General features: G+C 39.8%; 1 protein-coding gene across 1 annotated transcript; it reads right to left on the reverse strand.

Moving 5' to 3' along the window:
- Positions 1 to 879: 879 nt before the first annotated feature.
- top3b (DNA topoisomerase III beta) lies at positions 880 to 23,715 on the reverse strand. The gene is made up of 18 exons (XM_018669597.2): positions 23,435 to 23,715; positions 19,325 to 19,456; positions 18,012 to 18,118; positions 17,800 to 17,874; positions 16,959 to 17,155; positions 15,501 to 15,657; positions 15,300 to 15,413; positions 14,484 to 14,574; positions 13,762 to 13,916; positions 13,460 to 13,565; positions 12,470 to 12,616; positions 11,674 to 11,847; positions 10,461 to 10,589; positions 9,988 to 10,137; positions 9,230 to 9,330; positions 5,812 to 6,013; positions 5,189 to 5,376; positions 880 to 2,016 (listed from the first exon to the last, which is right to left on the reverse strand). Exons 1-18 carry the CDS (start codon positions 23,502 to 23,504, stop codon positions 1,735 to 1,737), a joined length of 2,577 nt encoding a protein of 858 aa, XP_018525113.1. The 5' UTR covers positions 23,505 to 23,715; the 3' UTR covers positions 880 to 1,734.
- Between the last annotated feature and the right edge of the window lie 194 nt (positions 23,716 to 23,909).

The following is a 23,909-nucleotide window of genomic DNA, read 5'->3' on the forward strand; positions in this document are numbered from 1 at the left end:
AATTCTTTTACTCCACTTTTTTCCATCCTTGCAATGATGTATTCTGAGTCACTGGTAGCATTTCCACTGTTTCTAAGTCAGACCTGTATAATGTTGCTGGCTAAACAGAGATAAGGACCCTTTAAAATGCTGATCATACAGACCAATATCTCTATATCTTATGATATACAATACTGGCTTAAGTTTTGGCATGTTGGCTTGAGGACATCCTGCCCATTATTCAATCCCTGGATCAGGCAGTTTGTTAAATTTCTTCAATATCTGACACCTATTTAACATGGTAACTCCCCTTACAAAAGTGACGTAGAGTGCCTTCTTTCCATGAATGCAAAGAAGCCTTTCAACAGAGTACCTGTTCTAGATTGTGGAGAAATTCGGTTTCAGAGAGACATTTATTTCCTGGGTTAAGCAACTTAATCCATGCTCTGTGGTTCTGTTTAACAATACATATTATGCCCTCTTGACCTTACATCATGGAACTTGACAAAAGTTGAGCCCACTTCTCTTTGCATTGCCCATCAAACTGCCAGCTGCTGTTATAGGGAGCAACCAGTTTATATCAGATATACCAAGAGGTGCCATAGTGCAGAAACTGTCAGTATACACAGATAATCTTCCTCTATATTTCTCTAATGTAGAGGTCACTACCCTGATCATCCTTACTATGCTGCAACAATCTGTTTTGTCATATCTCAGGTTATGAGATAAACCTATATAAAAGTTATCCATTTCCATCCCACCTTGATCCTTTGGTTGCTGAGGAAATGACCATACCTTTTAGAATAGCTGACAATGACCTTGGAATTATTGCATTTAATGAGATAAGAGACGTTTTTAAGCAAATGTTAATGGAAAAATAAGATGGACTTGGCAAAGTAGTTCCTCAATCCACGTAGTTTATTGGACGTATAAATTCAATGAAGATGAATTGAGCGCTCCCTAGCAATTTATATTTGTTTCAGTGTCTGCCTATACCTGGGTCATTACTTCAATAATTAGACTCTCTCCTATTTACAACAGTCAAAGAATGACAGAGGTATGTCTCTTCTAAATTTCAGTTTTTACTACTGGGCAGGACCTTTCCACAGCACTGGCTATTAAAATCACCCCAAACCCTCTTGTATTCAGTTTTGGGAAAATTCCAGAAGGAGCACACTTTCCTGATGGGGGTAATTTTTATCTTTTGTTTTTTTGCTTCATTTATTTATTTATTTTTTCCTCATACTAATGGTGGCCATTGGTACAGAAGATGATTTGTTTTGTATTTACATGTTCTATGTCAGGTATTGTGTACTGGATGTGGACTTTCATTTCCATCTAATCTTTTGTTTAGGTATTATGGCACACTGATAGGTGATGCAAGATGACAGTGACACTAACTCTGTATTAGAATGAATGAATATTGGTGTCTAAAATTGTTTCTGGTAGGGGCAGCAGGGGCAATTGTTTGAAAATCAGTAAAAACAAATATGAAAGTAATGTTAGAATTTAACCTTGAAACTCAGATATTTGAAATGGCTTAAGTATGGCATTGCAAAGATGATTTGGACATGCTTCTTCCATTAAACCACAATTTACAAAAGAGTTTACAAAATAGGAGCTTGTTTTTATGACAGTGAACAAATATGCATTATTTAATGCATTTTTTTACTTCTTTGTGGTTAAACATATGTAAAAACAGAGGTCCATATACTTACATATACATACTACATGTCAAGCAAATAACAGGACACACTATACAAAGTATGCTGCCAAGGCAGCCATTTTGTCTTTAGGTTTTTTAGGGTTGCCACGGCGTCCCCTGCCTCGTCCCCGTCCTCCTCGTCTTGCTCCCCCACCCCGGTGCATGAAATGCCTCATGGTGGCATGTTTAAGCTCCACCAGATCCTGGAAAATTGGATCACAGAAAACACAGCCGGTGTGTTGGGTCTCGCCAGCAGGAAGTGGAGTACGAGTCTTGTTGAAGTCAACTGCGACCAGAGAGGCATCACAGGCGTCACAACTCTCCTGAGCAACCTAAGAGAGAAGAACCATAGAGGAAACACATAGGATCAAGCTGAAAACAAGGCATCATAAACATGGATGGGTGACTAATGAGCTGACTTCAAGTCAGACCACAAGTGAGTTTTAAAAGCAGCTTTGGATAACTGAATCTTCTATAAGATGTGTGTGCCTGTTACATGCCAAGCAGGGTGTTTGTGTGTGTTTTCTTTGTCTCCTTCTGGTTTTCCTCCTCTCCTCTCCTGTTTGCTCTCTAGGTGCCACCTACATGATTGATAAATCATTTGTATTGTCACTCTTGACTCCATCAGTTTTCTTGGTTGGTGTATTGTTATCCTAAAATTCCCTAGGGGATGTAACAGTGTCCCTGCAAAGAAAGGCCGTCTATCTGTTCATGACTCCTACAACAGGTCTGGACCACTCATGAATTGACAGACAATCTGAGAACATAGCTGTCGCTTGCGCAGAGGCAAAACCAAACAAACAAACATAAGACATGTTACACAAGTGTTGTGATCTCACACCATATGCTAAGAACAGTAGAAGGCCTAGATGAAGCCAGAGGCCTGAGTAAGACCCCCCACAGTCTCTATGGCCGATGGTGAAACAGTACCAAAGCCCTCATTTCTGTGCGAAGTTTGGTTTGAATTCAAACTTTGGCTTCTCACTGGACGAGACCGACTGGAATTCCCGGGATTACAGGTGACATGGCTGTGACATCACCCAGGTAAGAGCCAACTCATCCCATTCCGCTTAGCTTATTCCTGTGCACCTTCATTGTTGCAACAGCTAATTGCAGTTGCTAAGAGAGAGCATCTACCTCAACGTTCAAACTTAAAACTTACTCATAGGACAAGTAAATGTTTGTAGGGTGTTTTGTATCCACTGAATATGCTCCAGATCCAAAGGAGACAGCTGTGCAACATCAGCTGATTCTCAGAACTGAAGGATGAAAGATTTCATCAAGGAGAGAACAGATTCCATGTTTCTCCTTCCAACCAAGGAAAGCAGGTCACCAATTACTTGAACAGCGGGACCATCTGCAGATCTTTACTTTCCCTTTTCTTCATTATGCAACTTCTAGATTACTTTTTCTTTGTTTCTCCACTATCCGGGGGATACAGTGTTTGTAAGCAGTCAGCAGCAAAACTGGGTCTGGGTCATTGCTTTGTCTTCCGACACAACAACGACCCAAAACATACGTTGCTCCTGGTGAAGAACTACCTCTAGAAGACAAAAGTGAACATTATTGACTGGCCTGCACCCACTGAAAATCTGTGGGGTGAACTGAAGACAAAGGTTCATGCCAGAAGGCCATCAAATCTGGAGGAGCTTGAGAGAAAGACAAAGAAGAATGGGCAGGATTACTGCAAAATTATCAGTTTTTCTGATTTTACTATTTATAGGTATGTGTTTGAGTAAAATAAACATTTTTGTTTCATTTTTTAAACAATGACAACATTTCTCCCAAATTCCAAATATAAATCTTGTCATTTATAGCATTTATTTGCAGAAAATGATAAATGGTCAAAATAACAAAAAAAGATGCAGTGTTTTCAGACCTCAAATAATGCAAAGAAAACAAGTTCATATTTATGTTGAAACATCACAATACTAATGTTTTAACTTAGGAAGAGTTTGGAAATCAATATTTGGTGGAATAACCCTGATTTTTAATCAGAGCTTTCATGCATCTTGGCATGCTCTCCACCAGACTTTCACATTGCTGTTGGGTGACCTTATGCCACTCCTGGCGCAAAAAATTCAAGCAGCTCAGCTGTGTTTGATAACTTATGACCATCCATCTTCCTCTTGATCACATTCCAAAGGTTTTCAATGGAGTTCAGGCCTGGAGATTGGCCTAGCTGTGTGGCATGGAGCATTGTCCTGCTGGAAAAACCAGTCCTCAGAGTTGGGGAACATTGTCAGAGCAGAAGGAAGCAAGTTTTCTTCAAGGATAACCTTGTATGTGACTTGATTCATGCGTCCTTCGCAAAGACGAATCTGCCCAAGTCCAGCCTTTCTGAAGCACCTCCAGATCATCACTGATCCTCCACCAAATTTCACAGTGGTTGCGAGACACTGTGGCTTGTAGGCCTCTCCAGGTCTCCATCTAACCATTAGATGACTAGGTGTTGGGCAAAGCTGAAAACTGGACTCATTAGAGAAGATGACCTTACTCCAGTCCTCTATGGTCCAATCCTTATGGTCTTTTGCAAACCTCAGCCTGGCTCTTCTTTGCTTCTCATTGATGAAGGGCTTTTTTCTAGCTTTACACAACTTGAGCCCTGGCCCTAGCAGCCTGTTTCGAACCGTTCTCGCCATTCACTTCACCCCAGCTGCCGTTTGCCATTCTTTTTGTAGGTCACTTGATGTCATCCTGCGGTTGCTGAGTGACATTCAAATGAGTTGATGGTCATCCCGGTCAGTAGAGTGTCATTTTCGCCCTCTGTAGCTTTGTTGTCCCCAAAGTCTGCTGCTTGACCTTGTTCTTATGAACCGCCATCTTATAAATTTTAAGGATGGAAGCAACCTGACACTGCACTGTATCCCTCTGCCAGTAAAGACAGAATTGAACCCTTCTTTTCCTCACTCAAAACTTTTCTTTTCAACTCTTTTGGCATGGTCAGTAATTATTTTTTTTATTCCAATTACTTTTGATGTACTACTAGCACTGTTTTTGCCATCTAGCTGGTCCTATTGCAAGAGGATAGTGATGACCACAGCAGTGGTTTTTATACTTTTCCTTAATAAATAAGATTTGGTTCAGGTGATCACCTAATCAATACCTCATTAAGTAGAATGAGGTGTGCTTGTGTTGGAAATCAACAGACACTAGAATGGAATGGCTGTCAAACATGTAGAGATGCTGATTTCAGAAAAATTTGAAGTGGTCTCTTAATTTTTTCCAGAGCTGTATGTGTTGGCCCTGCGATAGACTGGCAATCTGTACAGGGTATTCTGCCTTTTGCCCATTGACAACTGGAATAGGCTCCAGCCCCCCCTGACCCTTCACGGATAAGTGGTATAGATAATGGATCATTTTTTGCTGCAAAACTTGCAGACATCTGGATATTTAGATCACTTAGTGTGTTTGCCTTTCTGGATCTGTAAAGCCTATTTAGACATGTGACATTAGGCCATGTAAATATGTTCATCTTGACAGGATGTCGGACTGCTTTCTTACCTGCACTCTGTGTGCATGTTCGAAGAAGTGTACCACCACGTTGCATTTATTACAGGCCATCCTCCATTTTGGTCCAGAGGTGGGATCCAGCACTAAAACCCCGCTATCACACTCCACACACTGTCCAATGCCCAGAGAGTTGAGAGAGTGCTGACAGGACGGATGGGTACATTCATTGCATCCCATACCTGAGGAAAGCAGATATTAGAGGTCAGACAGATGGTTGGAAGAGACCAAACTAAGGGCCAAATTTACAAAGAAAATACAAATGCCAATATGCTGTTTTATATATATTTCAAAGTACTTCTTCAGCTCTCCCAAAATATGTAACAATTCTCCATCTTCAAAGAAGAAAAATTCCATTGTGGTTCATGTACCCTCAGTTCAAAGATTTAGTTGACAGCCTGAAACAGCATTCATAAAAGGCTTTAAGAATATGTATGTATATATAAATTTTCTTATAGTTTTATCACAATTCATCAAAAAAAACTAAAAAGTAATAATGACTTACTAGTGTAAAGGCTAGTTTAAAGTTTTCTGGCACTGTCGCATAGGCTCCAGCTAATTAGCCACTATCCAACAACCACAAGCATTACAGAGTTAATGGTCAGTTTTTGTCCTACCTTTTTTCATGTCCCTGAAAGGTGGGTTGCTAAAGCAGTAAGGGCACAGGGGGTAGCTCTTGCCCCGGGCCCCAGAGGTCCACAGCACAAGCTCAAAGTCGTCCAGCGGACAGCGGAGCTCCTTGTAGAGCTTGATGGCTCCATTCTGTGGAAGACTGTAGGTCTCATCACAGTGTGAGCAGTGGAGCCTGCTGGGCTTGGCCTGCAGATACATGTAAAGATCATTCACTGTGGTCACTTCTCAAAGGAAAAAGGAGACTGTCAGTTTGATCTTGTAGCTATAGTTATTTGCAGTTTAATAAAGCATGCCCACTAAATTAGGACAGTGTAATACAACTAAATGACTTTTTTTTTTTTAAATTGGTGAATATTTAACTATCTACTGCATTAATTCTCATAAAACAGTCTTGGGACCTTCAATTCTGAATATTTAGTTGGCACTGTTCCTTCTAGCAGCTGTGGTTAAACCATTACTTAAGAAACCACACCTTGATCCTGGGTCTCAGAGTAATTATCGGCCTGTTTCAAATCTTTTCCAAAATACAAAAAAAAAAAAAAGTTGCGTCTCAGCAGCTGGCAGCCCAATTAGCTGATAATAAATATTTTTGAACCTTTTCAGTCCACCTTCAGGGCCTTTAAGTAGTAAATGATCTTCTACTCTATGGATTCAGGTTCCACCTCTCTGCTCCTTTTACTTGATCTTTGACTACTGTATACTCACAGACCAACTGGAAAATAGATTTAGAATCTCTGGCCTGGCCCTCAGCTGGTTAAAATCTTACGTATCTGACAGAACTCAGTGTTTCTCTTGTAATAACACCATATCAACCTTTTCTGTTGTGAAATATGGTGTTCCCCAGGGTTCTGTTCTTGGCCCCCTGCTTTTCTCTCTTTATTTTTCTCCTCATGGCCAAATTATTCAGTCATGGAATAAATATTCACTGTTATGCTGATGATACCCAGCTGTACGTGCTCATAAAAGCCGACAAGCCAAAAAGCTAGATGTCTAAAAACTTCCTGCTTCTTAACTCAGATAAAACCGAAATGCTAGATATCAGCCTGGCCCGATATAGACACCAGTTTGATCAAGTAACAATATCCCTTAATAACTGTGTGATTTATCAAAGTATGACAGCCAAGAATCTGGGTGTCACATTTGACCCTGCTCTTTCTTTCAATCAGCACATTAAAGACATCACCAAGACCGCCTTTTTTCACTTACACGACATAGCTAGGATTCGGTCTTTTCTTTCCACTGCAAACATTAAAATTCTAGTTCACGCTTTTGTTTCCTCTAGACTTGACTACTATAACGTTATGTTTTTGAGGCCTGCCACATGCTAGCACTAAAAGTCTTCAGATGGTTCAGAATGCTGCACCAAGAATGCTAACTAAGTCCAGAGAGTTTGACCATATTACTCCAATTCTAGCCTCCCCTCACTGGCTCCCAATCCAGACTTTAAAGTGCTCCTAATGACCTATAAAATTCTAAATGGGCTAGCCCCCTCATACCTGTCTGATCTTCTTAATCCTTTATAGTCCTTCCCCTGCTCTGCGATCTCAGAGTGCAGGGCTGCTATCTGTCCCCAGAGTTAAAAAGAAGACAGGCCCCCTTCCTCTGGAATAATTTCCCTACTGATATTAGACAATCTGAATCAGTTGAGGCCTTTAAATCCAAGCTAAAACTCATTTTTGCACATTAACTTTCAGTTAGCACTTTATTCTGTTTCTTATTTCAGGCTTCACTGGTTACCATTCTATCTTCAGCTGGTTGGGTCAGTCTCAATGCATTAATTAAGCTTAGAACATGTTGTCCTGCTGATGACATTACTGTAAATTGTCTTAAAATTGCTGCATCACTCTGTGTGTTTCCTCCCATGAGCACATTAGTGTTCAGGCTGTGTGCCTCTCTCTCTCTCACTCTCTGTCTGCCCCTATCTTCATCACTCTCTCCTGTAGTTTTTGTGCTTTTCATCTCTCTTTTCTTCTCCTGTTTCTTAGTGCAGGTTTTCTGCCTCTGTAGAGTCTCCTGCTGCTCCCACGATCCAGCTCAACAGATGTTGTTACATTTCACATGTATTAGTGTTAATGGTATTGTTGCGTTACGTCGCAAGTCTGAAACCAGCTCAGGGGCCTCGGTGTGTGTTTCCTCCTGTTTCTCTCCACTGCCTGTGGGAACTCTCCGTTCACATACATGACAGCTCTTGTGCTTTAAAAGTTGTATAATGCATTTAACATTAACAATGAATATGACAATGTGCTCAAATTCCACTTATGACCATATTTAACTGACAGCTGGTTCTAATGAACAAAAACAGCTGGTGTTCCTACTTTCTATCATTCCTAAGAGGAAATCAAATCTGCACAGTACAGCATTACACAAATTTGGTTAGATATCAGATTGTCCTACAAAACTTACACTGAACAACTTGCTAGAAAACTAAACAATTTAAAGTTCTTCAATTGTTTCCTCTTTAATGACAGTGAAAACATTACCCAGTCCAGCATGCTATTTTCACTGGAGTACGGAGATATCCCCTTTATTCATTCTGTGCCACTACTCTTAAACCACTGGACACCATTTCCCACAGTGCCATTCTATTCATTATTAAAGACAGCAATCACATTCACCACTGTCAGTTATGTGAAAAGGTCAGAGGTCATCACTGACATATAACGGACACAATAGGTTATTTAGTGTAGACAAAAAGGCTAAAAAAAAAAAAAAGTACATTACACCACTATTTGACTCACAGTAGTTCCATGTGTTTTCTAATATACACTTACATGACTGACACTGAAAAGTTCCTTGAAACTGTTATGAGGCAAAACTGACCAAACATGCATCCTCAGTGCACGTGGAGCACCCGAAACACGAGTTCCTTGTCTTACGTAGCTCCCAGAAGACTTCATATGAGGGTTACCTTGTGGTTTCCACCACTTAACAGTCACACGCAACTCACTACCCACTTATTCAGATAGAATGATAATGGCCAAAAGATCTGCAGCCTCATGATTCATTCATGAATTGAAAAGTGGTTCTTCCGTCAGATGGGTGGAAATAGTAATGAAGCATGTCAGCTGAACTTTGAAGGCCAGAGCTCAACAGCCAGACATCACATGGCATAGAAAGGAACATAATTTGGTGCCTTGATGATTTTAAAGTCAAAACTTGTGTATGTGTACACTGTCTCGGTTCATGCAGGAATCAAGAGTTTGCTAGCCTGTGAGTCACCCATCAAACATCTCTTTTGTTCATCTGTACAAAAACCTCCTACACTTTTAAGAGGTGTCTTGTGCTCTGGTATGTGCATTGCTGATCTTTGACATTGCACAGACACTCCAGGGACTTGCTAATGATCAAATCTGCAATATGCTCTCTTCAAATTCTACAAGCAGTTCTGACTGTTCTGCTAACCTGGATATACTTCATGAAGCGGTGGCACTTGCCACAGCGGGACAGGGGTTTTCCAGTGGCAGCAATGGGGGAAAAGGAGACCTCCATTAACTCATCCATGCCTATAAAACACAACAGACAGATACTGTGGGCTAGAGTTGCAGTTGCATAGGAACAAACATACGTTACATGGTAACATACATATGTCTCAGTAATTATTCGGTGCAATAACTGTATATAAATTCCTTTAAAACTTTAACATCAAATCCTGCATAAAGTTTCGGCATGTCTCATTACTGAGTGGGAGACTACAACTGTGCAATCACTGCATTTATGTGCATTAATTCATACAGAGCAGCGACAGCGGTGAGCAGAGGGTTTGTAATATAATCACTCTGTTAGATGTTTGCTACTGAAAAGGAGAGTCTTTAAGTTTCCTTAATGTTGTGGGCCGGCATTAGAATCATAACTGAAAACATAAGCAGCCAGTCACAGTTCTTGCAGTCCCCATACAGCATTTCCATCAACACCGTACCCCTATGTGTAGGTGCACATCAGCTACATCGTAGCACATAGTGCAACCTCAGAAGCCTATGCACAAGGCCACGACAGGTAGCCCCTTAACTGAGAAGCATAAATCCAGCTTTTGCTGTAATTAAGTAGTTGTGTTTTTATTTCAGTTGTAATTGAATTCTTGTTATGAACTGCAAAAGGATTTACACACTGTACTCTTTTTGCAGACTTGCAACACTGTGCTCCTGTGGCTGCAGTGAACTTACTGGTGATGGAATCCACAAAATAATGAAACTTCCTCTTGAAGATATCCAACGCATGCTGTAGGACCTGTTGGTAGTTAGCTTTACCCAGTGCAATAAGGTTCAGTTGCTTCTCAACAGCACTGCGTATGGTGGGTAGAACCAGCTCTGCATCTACAAAACACACACACACACCAACACAGGTATGTTAATGCCATGCTATAAAAAACACTCACAAATTTCAATTCTCACTAATAATGTGGCTGAAATTTGACTATTCCATCTGACCCCATGTCTCAAAAGGTTCATTATATTGGACTATCTATAGTGCAATAAGATTTTTGTTGCAGTCTTATGCAGAAATTGTTTAAATATTTTTTCCCATCATCAGCCTATGCAGAATACCCCATAATAACAAACAAAAACAGAATTTTTGAAAAAAAAAAAAAAAAAGTGTACAGCTACCATTCCCATGAATGTATTTAAAGGAAAATTACCTATCTTGTAGTAGCCATGTACCAGGACAATGCCCAGGTTGGTTGGCTTCAATTTGCGCCCATTCTCTATTGTAACATAGTTCCTCTGGCAGATGTTGTTGATGTGGACAGGGATGCTGGCATCAGTACCTGGAGAGGGGAGGGCAGGAGCCAACATCTGTTATCATTATCTGTTACCATTATCATCCCTCAGAAGATTAATGGTCTCAGGTAAGTCATCTTTAAAATGTGCTAAAAGACCAGCATCAAGTAGTGAGTTCTGACTTTTAAGAACATACACAAAGGCCAGAAAAACGCCACCAGCTACTTTTTAAGTAGTAGAGAGAGAGAGAGTAGAGAGACCCAGAGATTGACTGGCATCCAATTATCACTGCAGTTTTTTGTGTTTTTTTGCTGAAAACAGCTGCCTGCCATGGGAAAGGAGGTTGATGAAATCGTGAGTTGTACGATAATATGTGTTTATTAGTGCAACTGACAGCTTTCACATTATAGTCATTTGATAAATTATGATGAAAATATTGATCAGAGCAGCTTTGAAAGACATTTGAATATATACAATTCCATGAAAACAAGGTAAGCTCCCTTTACTGATGGAGATCATGTAATATAAACTTAATGGATGGTTTTGATGAGACCGTTATCTCTTGCACTAATGATATCTAATGTAGAGTACTTGTTCAAGAGAGCTATTTAACAGTATGTGTATAGTAAGTTAATCTTTTACATTAACTCAGATGTTCAGCATTGATTGTAAAGCTACACTGATCAACATTTTTATATGAAAAATTCATTTAAATTAAAAAAATATTTATGATCAGAAGAATTCTCCGTAGGTTTGTTACAAGTGACTTCTTTAACATTACAGACTCTCATAAGCCTGGTTTTAGCAGCAGCAGATGGCTGTTTTCAGTAAAAAAAAAAAAAAAAAAAAAAAAAAAAAAAGAGAGAGAGATCTGAGCCACTGTGACCTGCCCAGCACTGAACAGCAAACAAAGTTAGAGACTACCTGGTGAATACAGTCAAACATTTAGCAGCAAAAGAGCCTGATAGGAGATGGTGGAGGCCCTAACAGAGCTAGAAGGAGAGTGGACATTGGCCAACACTAGGCACAGCCTGCTCTCTCTCTTATTACAAATATACATAATATTATAATATATTTTCAGTTACAAGATATGAACAACTATTATATCCAACAAGCAGTCCAAAGGTTTACCAATGCCATGTTTCTCCATGAGAGTGATGAGTTCAGCCTCTGTCAGGTAGTCTGGGGGGCTGGTCTGCTTTTCCACCAGCTTGATCTCATCTACTGTGAAAGTGTCACCACACTCACAATCTGGCAGCGACTCTTCCAGAGGGATGCCCTGCCAAGGCATCACTGCTGTGTAACCTGGGAATAGAGTATACACTCAGCAAGGATTGGATTGTACCAGCAATTCATAAATCCATTACTAACATTTTATTGGGGTTGGCAATTTGAGGCATGTTTACTTATTGTTTTGAAATGTTATTTAAAAATCTTCAGTTTCCATTGTTATTATAGGGCATGTAATCAAATATTGGGTCTGGTGTATCTGGTGTACCATTTTCCATATTATCTCTTTTACTCTTCACTCTAAAAGGACCTTATATCAGTTGCACAACTGTACACCTGGTGACACCTAATTTTTGTGTAAAGAGTGATTTGTTGATCTTGGATGAACTTATTTAAAATAACAATGAAGTTGTTTTAACATTTAGGCAAATATTTAAGTTCTGTAAATGTCAGTAGAGGGATGTAGCAGGGTGTGTGTTGTAGCAAGGTGTTCTACTTGCGAGCGATAAAATAAAAAGCTAAATAATCAACCTCTCCATCCCTTTACTAAAGGCCAAGTAGGTTAAAAATAGTTTTTATGCTCTTATCAACTTTTAAAGAGGTTAAAAGGGTCAACTGTTGCCATCTGGAGTTACAAATGTGCAGCTATAGCTTGGTACTCAAGAAGCAAGCGGAGTGTGTGAACAACTGGTTGTACCTGGTGATATCAGGGTTTTGCCACTACATGAGAAAGTCTCCGTGCCAATGCTGAAGTCTATAGTGGTCTGCAGGTACTTGCAGTCCTGACTGACAGTGGCAATGAAATGTCGTGTGATGTATTCGTATAGCCGCCAGCCATCACTGCCTGTGGAACAGCAGAGGAAGAAGAACCTGGGTTAGATGCTGAACATAATAATAATAACAATAATAATAAGACACCTGCCAAATAAGGAGCAGGAGAGAGGGATTTATTCAAGCTTTGAGGCCTGATGTAAATGTAAAGCCTCCCAGACCCAATTTGGGAGCCTGGCTCTCATTCTACTCCTGCAGACTCTAGGATTCAATAATTAAACCTGCACTTTCAGAGCAAAGATCTATTGGAATAATAAGGTACTATGAGGTCTTTAAGATAGAATGGAGATTGGTCATTAAGGGCTTTATCTGCAAGGAGAAAGAAGAAGAAAAGAAGCAAACATGGAGGAAATATGATGTTTTTCTAGTTCCCATCGATACTTGCACTGCAGCATTAAAAGTTACTGGAACATCCTAATAATAAGAAATTGCTTGTCTTGGACACTATAATATGTGCTGTTTATTTCTCATCCTTGGTGCTGGTCTTGCTTAAGTTTTGTGACTTCATCATGTTGTTTAGCCAAATACAACATAAGATTGCCATCATGTTTCCTAGTGTACATATGTGGAAAGTGTCCACATACACATACTTCCTATTGTACAACAAAACAAAAACATACCACCTATTGTAGTATGAATACAAGACCTTCCGATTGGTGGGTGACTGCTCTACCTCCTGAGCCCCAGCCACCTCTTTTACTTTGTCTGACAGCATGGACATTTAAATCATCACTAAAACTCATACTAATAGATTTTCTGCTCTAATAGATTTACAGCTATATCCAATTTGAGTGGCAAAATTCTGAGGCAGGTACATACATATATTATCCATTATCTAATTAGTTGTATGACACACCCAGTTCCCCTTCTGAGGCAGCACGCATAGGAGTGATAGGTGGATGGTCTCCAGCATCAGTTCCTTTCCTGGGTCGGTTTAATCCAGTTGAAAGCAGAGCCTTCACCTGATGGAGAAATCAAACATCTTTTTAGAAACTTACTTCTGTCTTCTGTGTGTATCCACATTCAAGAACTAGATGATAACTGCCTGCTTATGAACATAAATACATTCAATCTGTCTCTGTATGCATACACAGCTGGCCTTGGATGTGTCAGGCCATGAAACCATTTATGCATCCTTGACTCCACAGTGGCCCTCACCTCATCTGCCCATATGGGATTGTTGGTCTGCTGCTTCAGCGTTCCTTTCAGATCGAAGTTCTCTGGGTAGTGGGTCGTCTCAGTGCGTGGGTAGCTGATGTAGCCTTGTGTATACAGGCGCTCTGCAATCTGCATGGTATGCTGAGGACCCATGCCTAAGACATTAAAAGGTTCTGAATTTTTTCTCATCTTCTTACACCCTCACAAAACTAGGGTATGCAGCTCTTTTTTCTTGTTGAGAAAATACTGAGAGACAGAATCACACACTGTTGGTTTGGGTGTTTTCATGCCCTTTCATGGGATTTGAAAAAGAAAATAGAATAATGCCAGCCTTATCCATTAAACCTTAACAAATTGAAGCTCAAACTGGAGCTGAACAGGTTACGTTGTACCTGCTTATCATTTGAACTGTTGGCTGATAAAAACAAGCTATTTGATGCAATCACCTTAGGCCCTGGGGAATTTTGATGGTTATTTTCTTACATTTCTTAGACAAAACAATTAATCAAGAAGATCAAGAAAATAATCAGATTAACTGAAAATGGAAATAATTGATAGCTACAACCCTAATACAAACAAAGTAATGCTGAATATCAGCACTGACCAACACTGACCAGTGACAGCATATCAACAGACAATTACATGTATACACATATTCTAAAATTCCAAAACATTCACAAATGACAACTGATGAAATGCTGCTTATGTTGATGTAAATATACCTAAGGCAGAGCTGGCCACTCTCAACATCTCCACTGTGTTCAAGGCCTGGGGCCTCTGCTTGGTCTTCTCTTTTTTACTCACTGACTGCACCTGCATGAAGAGAGGTGTCATACAGATTATATCAGTGGTCAAGTTAGGTCACCTACAAATCAGCTTCAGCATTCTAGTCCAGTGTTTCCTCTACCATCGTTTTGGCCTCCGAAGAATGGCAAAGAAAAAATTTTAAAAATGTAAATATTATTTACGTTCGCGTTTCTCTCCCCCCCCTTTCTGTTTCAAGTGCGTATGCGTCCGCACACAGGAGCGGAAGAGCTGCAGAGGAGATGTTTTGACAACTCGTCGTTAAGAGTAAGAAAAGCGTGTGTGTGTAAACCATTAATGGACAGACGCCGACCCTAAACGCCAAAAAGTCAGACCAAATTATCCGCCTTTTATTACGCGCCAACAGTAGCTTTGCTGGCAGGGGAGGTTAGCCCTAGTCCTTTCCTCCGGTATCCCTACTGTATATAACTATGTGACTATCAACTAACTGTCTTCACAGTTAGGTTCCCAGTTGGTTATGTCTCAGTTGTTCATACCTTGTTATGGGAAATTTCAAAATTGTAAATGCTGATATCATTATTTGCCTCAAAAATGTAGTTGGTCAGTTTCCATATTTCCAACCTACATCAAATCCATCATGTCCTTAAATAATCATTCAAATCATTCAGAGAGGATATATTGATGTAATTCTACTAGTGTGTGTTAACAAACTTTGCAATAATGACCACAGTTAGCACAGAATCTACTCAGTATAGTTTGTTTTTTGTTCTTACCTGGGCCTCCCTGGATGTCTTGGCCAGGTTGACAAACATCTGACCCACCTCCCTGTCGAAGACCCTCACTCTGTTCCAGTCCAGTGTCAGTGGGCTGTCTTTTCCTTTGAACACCTGCCCAAAACACAACATGTCTGTCATATAGCACAGAAGGAAGAGATCATTGATATGATGTAAGGGGGACTAAAACTGGAGATTTACCTTTGCCTGGAGGATCCAGTAAGTTTCTGGTTTGAAGGACTGGATCTTGTCATGGCGCTCTACACAGAAGCCGAGGGTTGGGGTCTGGCATGGTCCAAATGAGATCAAGGAGGAGTCTAGATTGCCGTATTTGCCCTGAAAATACTTGGTCTGGAACCTGTAAAATATTTGACCCAGCAAACTTTTAGATTACAATATTATCTTAGAGCAGCTGCAATCAAAGTCATGGAACAGGAAAGTATGGACTACATTAACCTCGAGCTTTAGATGAGGGTGCAGTCACTCATTTAATAGTGACTGGTGATAGTCACCCTCTTTTGTGGGTCAGCTGCGTGGTATTTTGCACAGAGTGCACAGATAGGAAAAAAAAATCAGATAAAAGAAGACAAGGCTGAGTTGTTATTTTTGTGGATGGGTCTTAGACTATTCACTGAGAACAGACATCTCAGAACCACACCTGTTTCTGGTGCAACCTCCAGCCTCTGATCTGAGAAGTGCTGTGCCATTATGCACAGCCATCCACTGTAAGGACTTTGATTAAATCATGTGCAAATGAGCCCAGGCTGCTACAGAGTAACGCCATACAATTCACTCAACAAAGCAACAGACAACAAATTGACCGCCGATGTGTTCCTCTGTTGTTGCATTTCACGGTTAATGGGGGAAAGTACCAACAGTAACTAGCTAACATATAGAGACAGTCAAAAACATGTATTATTTAGAAAAACCGCAACTGGTGAGGTCGAGCATATCTGCATGTGTACAGAAAGGATCTGTTACTGACACAGCAACACACAGAGTAATGGACCCTTTGTACTCTGATACATGTAAGGCATGAGCGTTCATTAGGTTCCTTGCTGGGTGAAGCTGCACTGCCATATTTTTGATTTGCATTAGGAACCTGGCTGTCTTGTTTCCACAGTTTTCTTGATTCTTGATTGACTATTTGCATCTAATTATAATATCCAAGGGATTTCTGCAAGAAAAGTCATAATAAACTGATAATGTTTTAGCTGTTATTAGTTGTATTAATTAGTTGTAACCCAAGGTATTCAATCCAATACAAGCTGATTTGGTTAAATGTTTTACTAATTTACAGTTGACAATGTCCCAAATGGGAATCTGGCCCCTGAACTTTGTTGCCATTTCTCTTGGCCTCTTAGAATTTCCTTTGCCGTATTTCTACTCTGAACTATGTAGTAACACCAAAAATAGCAAAAACCTTCTGAACATACAGGCAATATGCAATATAGAGCCCATCGCTGATTCAAAGGATCAAATAAAAGTTTTAGTTAGAAATTTGTCAAAACTTTGAGAATTATATGTATTTGCTCTTAATTTTTAAAATTTTGAATAAATGCCATGCAAATTTCTTGAGTGACCAGACAGCTATGGAAAATCTCACACAGGGCGGCTATGTGTGGCAGGGCCAGTGTGTGGCTGTAGAAAGCAGTGTACCGGGTAAAAGCACAGCCAATGCGCAGATCCAGCTCCTGACGTGCATCTACTGACAGGGCTTCATTGCGGTTGGGCTCTCCTAGGCAGTTCATGGCATTCCAGATGTCAGTGTCAGTAATGGAGCTGAATTTTGCACGGTAAACACTCCGCTCCCTGACACTCCCCTTGTTCATCACTGGTTGGATGGCATCTAATACCTTGGAAGCAAGAGGAATAGTGACAGCAGTAGAAAGATCAAAATAAAAATAAGTGTGTTTGTAGGTACAGTAACTTCTTTCCATATGATCTAACCTTACATTAATGTATATCTCTCCAGACAATCACTGCCACCTTCAAACATTTGCACTCTACACTTTACATTTTAATTATGTATATTTATGTTCCTTGTTAATACAGTTTTTGCTTTTTGCTCTTTTTTTTTTTTTTTTTTTTAAACTATCACTGTCCTTTAGCACCAATATACCAAGACAAATCCCTTGTATGTGCAAACTTACTTGTCTGATTCTGATTTTAATTATTTTAAAAAGTAACTCCACATTTGCTTTTGGTATGAGGAAAAACATAGCTGCACTGGCCTCTATGACTTGGAAGCTATAAGTCTCTTGAATCTGAAGCCTGACTATACGCAAGATTACAGATGGGCATGGTGAAGATCAAGTGTGCTCTGTTACATTTGTGACACCCAGCATTGGAAAGATGACATTTATGTCTGCATCTGAATTTACTGCAGATTTCTTCAAGTTAATGAAGAAATGCAAAGACCCAGGGACTGAATGTGATTATCCAGATACAGATCACATATTAATGTAATGCACTGAAGTGTAGATGGGGCATGAATTACCTCAAAACAGATGTTCTCGCCTTCTTTATCACAGTCCAGCCATAAAACCACATAGTCACAGCCTCTGGCTTCAACCTGGCAAAACACCAGAAACTCAGGGTGAGCACAAAAGATACAGGGCATGACATACTGATCTCCAGGTGGTCATACAGAATGCAGTCAGCATCAATGTCTAGTGAAAACCAATTACTGACTCATCCTCTAAAACCTACCTGGAGGAATTTCACCATGTTGAGTTTGGGAGTGGCCTCCTTCTTTTCTGTGGGAGCTTTGCTAAAAAGCTCTGCAGGGTCCACCTTGTCCCAGTTATTGTACTTTCCTTGAAAAAGAAGGACCAAGCTGTTAAACAATTTTAGGATGTACTGATCCAAGTTTTTCTTTCCTATTACACTTTCAGATAACTGAACTCACTACGACCAGGAAATTTCACATCAATAACAATTCCTCACTGCAAAAACTAACTGGTAAGTAATATGAAATGGTAACTCTAACACATACAGGGACTTCAGACGTGTTGCAGCTTTGACTGTAAATGGATAAGATTGCCACTGTGCCTATCAATCTATACTCACCAACCCGTAAAAAGTGAAAACATGTTTTTAGGAATTTCTGCAAATGTACTAATCAGAAACCAAAACCTCATTTGCAAAGTATTTTGCTCTGGCACTACAAGTTGTGGTCAGTTTGCTTCAATTATCCTTGAGGTGTGTCTAGAACTTGACTGGAGTTCACTTGTGACAAAATGAAGTGATGAACTGACTGGATGTCAGTTAATCCAGTTCTCTCTACAGGATGTCTGGAGCTCAGTCACAGTGACCATCAGGTTCTTGGGCACCTCTGTTTCCAAGGTCCTTCTCCCCCAATTGAGTCCTGGTTGTTCCAAACTTCTTCCATTTAAGAATTATAGAGGCAACTGTGCTCTTGGGAACCTTTAATGCAACAGATTTTTTTGTAGCCTTCCCCAGATCTGGGCCTCGACACAATCCTGTCTCTGAGCTCTGCAGACAGTTCTGTCTTCCTGATGGCTTGGTTTTTGCTCTGATATACACTGTCAACTGTGAGACCTTGTACAGACAGGTGTATGTCTTTCCAAATCCAAAGTGTAGAAACATCTCAAAGATGATGAAGGGAGGAACCGGAGCTAAACTTCAAGTGTCAAAGTAAAGTTTTTCTTTTTTAATAAATTTACGAAGATTTCTAAAATTCTGTTTTAGCTTTGTCATTATGGGGTATTGAGTGTAGGAAGAAAAACAAATTAATTAAAATTTTTATTTTAGTATATGGCTGCAACATTACAAAATATGAAAAAAGTGAAGGGGTCTGAATATTTTCTGAATTCACTGTAGTTTAGAAAGGCGTACACCTGTGTATATAAGGTCCCACAAATCACACTGCACGTCAAAAATGAAGCCATAAGAAAACTTTTTCTCCTCATAATTAATTTTGAGGTCATTTTTAAGTAGTGCAATAAACACCATCAGTAAAGGTTAGGTAGTGAGTAGGACATAAAATGGATGATACCCACCGATGAAATCCAGACTCATGACATGTCCACAAACAGAAGTCATCTTAAAGCGTACAGTTTGGCCTTGGAAGCTACCAGTGTATTCGTGTACTGAGCATGCTCCGTTGAGTCCCTTGCGACTTGTACAATTTCCTAAAGGCCAAGAAGATGAAATAATGTAGTAATCAGTCAGTTACAGTCATCAAGTGATCAATAACAGCATCATTTTATATTTTTAAACTCTTATTAAGGATCCAAACCAACAATGAATTGATCCTACTAACAAGTATTGTGCATGTATCTTTTTTGTGATGTACAGCTCTATTGTCCTAAAAGTATTAAAAACACATCAATGAGCAGTCTTGCTCAAGTTGTTTTGAGTTGAAACTACATATTCATGAGCCTCTCTTTAAGACTTTTGTCTTGGACTTGAGACAGCAGCGTTTTCCCTACCACACACCCCTTCCCCCAAGAAACAAGAGAAAAAAATATACTTTATGCCCTTTACCTAATTTATGTGCACTTGTCTCATTTCAGCTCAGTGTGACAGTCTCTACTAGGTTTTGCTATAAGTTACAGTTGCATTTCTCTCCTGTCTACTTTCTGTTTCACTATCTGTGTGTTTTTCCACTTCCCCACACACTGGGAGCAGAGCAGAGGAGAAACGTGGACAACTCCTTATGTTTAGTGTAATAAAAGCTACTATAAGTGATAACATAAACCAAAGATGGACACATGGACAAACGTCTGGCAACAGCAGGGAGGATGCTAGCAGCTCTGCATCTGATAGCAGGAAAGCTAATCAGAAATCAGAATCAGAATCAGACTTTACTGCCAAGTTTGCACATACCAGGAATCTGTCTTGGTATATCTGTGCTAAATAAGAGCAAAAAGCAAAAACTATATTTACAAGGAACATAAATATACATAATTAAAATGTAAAGTGTAGAGTGTGGAGTACAAATGTTTGAAGGTGAATCCTGGCCAGAGTGAGAGCATCTCTCTTGCTGTTACAGCTACACTCCCCAACAAGCATACAAGGACAGGCTTTGACCCATCTCAGCTGTCAGAGAGGAAATATTCCTGCTGGCTCTACAAGAACGATATTGTATACAATTTCAATTTAATTCATGTGTAATCAATGTGTAGCAATGATGAAATAAGGCTTAAAATGTAATAAACCATGTAATGTAAAAACATTCAGCCAGAAGTGCTTCAATCAGTATCAAAATGAATGTTTAATGTGGAGAAAGCATGAACATCGGTAAACTGGTGTGCACTGGTACACAGTGCCATAACATACAGCTGTCCACCATGTTTACACATGCAAATGGAACCAGGCTGCTACAAAACAACTACACACACCACAACCTGGTACTCTGTCTGTTTACGTTGGAGATGATGGATTACATCGGTTTATCAGTTTTTTTCAATTCAGTTGCTGGGAGCAAACAGAGAACAGAACCTCAGAGTTATTTGCATTATAAGGATATTTGAGGACATCCATCCACTATGTTTAGTATGGCCAAAAATAAAAACTACTTGATAGAAGATGCACAAGTAGTGACTTGGCTATTGGTGCAGATGAAAAATTTAAGTTGACCAGTAAATGGGGAAAAAACCTAGGAATTCATGAAAAAGCTCTTATTGGCTTATAAAAAGTCACATATTTGCTACACACTGTAAAAGGTGTACTAATTAATTCTGCTGAAAAATGCTAAAGTAATTTAAAAAGTGGATTTTTTGTTGAACTTTTGCAACACACTCAAAAACTTTACATAAAATGGACCGGAGTCAGACGTGGAATTTAAGGTCAGAGTGGTGGCAAAAGAGGTAGGAACATGTGACTTCTGATGGCATTGTCCCTTTTCCAGTAAATGAAACGGTAGTGAGGGGCATCCCTTGGTTACCTTTGGTCAGTGCTACATGCTGACGTCCTCTCTGAATTAAATGATTCTCTCAAGGCTGAATGCTAATGACAGGAAGAGAATGGGACAGACAATTGTGATGGGAACGAACCACCCCCACACCCCCCACCCACACACAGAGGACAGAGGCGATGCTGATCAGGAACAGGCTATATATATATATAAATAGAAGTACATAACCCATCACCATCCCCAAGACAGAAAGCAGAAGCTCCATCAAGCCAAACTCCAATCAGAAACCATGAAACAGCTCCAGGTAAGAAACTTTACATTTATACTGATGATGACTGAGGGGTGTTGTTTGACAGCAACCACATGGGTTACACTTGGCTGGCCTCTAGAGTAGACTAAATTTACGTTAATGCACACATAAAGGCAAATGCACACTGAAATCATTATTAGCTGCTGTAATGATTCTTTCTGTCCATACTGGCTGTGAAATCCTTTTCTAGCACAACAAGAGATGGGGGACAAAATCCAAAGTCTTCACCTGTGCATTGTAAAGTCAAGTTGAGGCTAAAATGAGACTTCAGCAGACTGACCAGAAACCAGTTCACACTAAGACAATCCTTGTTATTCTCTGTGCCCAGCTGCTGCGTGTCTTTCTGCTGTGCCTGCTGGCCCTGCATCAGTGTTCAGCCATCCCACTGGGCAGTCAGTGCGTTGATGAATCCTTCTGTACATACAGCCTGCAGGACTATTACAGCCAGCTGGTCAACTTACCAAGCCACATCAACGAGCGCAGCATTGCAACCTGGAGCTACGTGTGAGTATAATGCCACGTGTCATAATTAAGCTACAACACAAATTTTATCTTCAAATTAGTGCTGAACAAAACACTTGGACAAGTTCATTTATATTCATTGTATTGCACTATTTTGAGGCAATTTATAGACCAAACATTTGACTGAATAATTGCACACACACACGTTTATATATGTGTGATGTCATTGTTTTTAATGTCAAGGCTGACATATAAATGAAATACAACTTCTCAAGTATTGTTGTTGTTGTGTATGTGAAATGTGTACAGTGCTGTGAAAAATAATTTCCCCTTGGGGACAATAAAGTCTAAGTCTGTCTAAGTAGCACAATAATATTTACAGATATAATGTGAAGTTTGATAAGTGTAAGATGTGAGACATCCCTCTGTATGGCTGAGCTCATGGCTACAAACTAATTTCTTTCAACAGTCCCACAGTTGCACCGTATATACTTTAATACATGGGTTACTGAATGAAAGCCTATTCCTGATCTTTCCTGCTCCTCATTTCTCATCAGGGAGAACATCGACTTGAACCGGGTGCCTCAGGTCATCCATGAGGCCAGCTGCCACACTGGCCACTCCTGCAGGGGACTCGACAATGCTTTTGGTCTGGAGACCATCCCTGTGTCGCTCAGGATGCCTGTCCTCAAGAAAAACCCCAGCTGCTTCCCCACAGCCAGCTACTCTCTCGAGTTTGAACTCATCACCATAGCTTGTTTATGTGCTATCTCCAGGCACAGCTGAATAAGACGGACTGCTCTGATGTCAGCATAAGACATTGGTGAACATGAACGACATGTGTTTGTTCAGAGGATGAGGTAAAGATGCTGGTTTTGGTTACTGTTTTCCAGCAGCCATTGAAATTGTCATTGTGCCATACAGAATACATGTGATTAAAGATATTTTACATTAAATGGTATCATTATGTCCATACATAGTATTGTCACGACCATTCCCTGAATAACAGTCTTACTGCTCAAATATTCTCTAATAAAACCCACCACACCATAGCATGGAAAGACTTTTTAAAGCCCTGCTTTAAAAATATAAGTATGTCTAATTCAACATGTACAGAGCCTCTCTGGTGACATTTAAAGGAAAAAAAAAAATTCTGTAACTCTCTTAATGTGTGGAAACGAGATCATTAAGTTGTGGCCACAATAATTATTTTTATAATTGTTATTAGTAAGTTTTTTATTGACTGACTGGCAGGAGTAACATTAGTAGTAACTTACATGGACAATTTTGACTTGATTTCATTGTATCTTAACCTCGGAATGAATTACAATGACATACTTCAGTCACGCCATTACGTATAGAGTAATTATTAACAAAAGATGTCGTCCCCACGCGTCGCTAACTAGTGGCCACGCAATCTTTTTCTTCCTTCACATGTCACCAGAGGGGCACATTACACTGCTATAAATTCTTACCCACCTTTAGAAAGGATTTTGGAAATCGACTGAGCCAGCGATGGTTTCTCTGCCACCATCAAAACAGTCCTCATTTTGAAAGAACTCCGGTCAGTCCGCTCACAAACAGTCGCGTTAGCAGTGGTGTCGTGTTGTCGTTGTCTTACTATCTCAAACCTTACCAGTAAGTCCTAAACATATCCACTATACTATAAAGAAAGGTATCGATTTTTCTTGCTTACAGACTATATCATGAACAACACGAGCGGCCATGACAGTTGGTTAAAACCAAATATGATTCGCTTCCGGTGACATCGACGACTCAACTTTACTAACACCACAGTACAAGACAAAAAAGTACAGGAAGTACAGGGGAACAAATGAAAAATGTGAAAGATAAATTAACTAGAAATCGAAAAATGAATATAATGAAATATAAATTGCTGTGGTCAGTTAGCAAAATTGTACACATATACTTTTAAATCACTTTTCATTGTTAT

The sequence above is a fragment of the Lates calcarifer genome, linkage group LG13, assembly GCF_001640805.2.
Source record: "Lates calcarifer isolate ASB-BC8 linkage group LG13, TLL_Latcal_v3, whole genome shotgun sequence".
NCBI lineage: Eukaryota > Metazoa > Chordata > Actinopteri > Centropomidae > Lates > Lates calcarifer.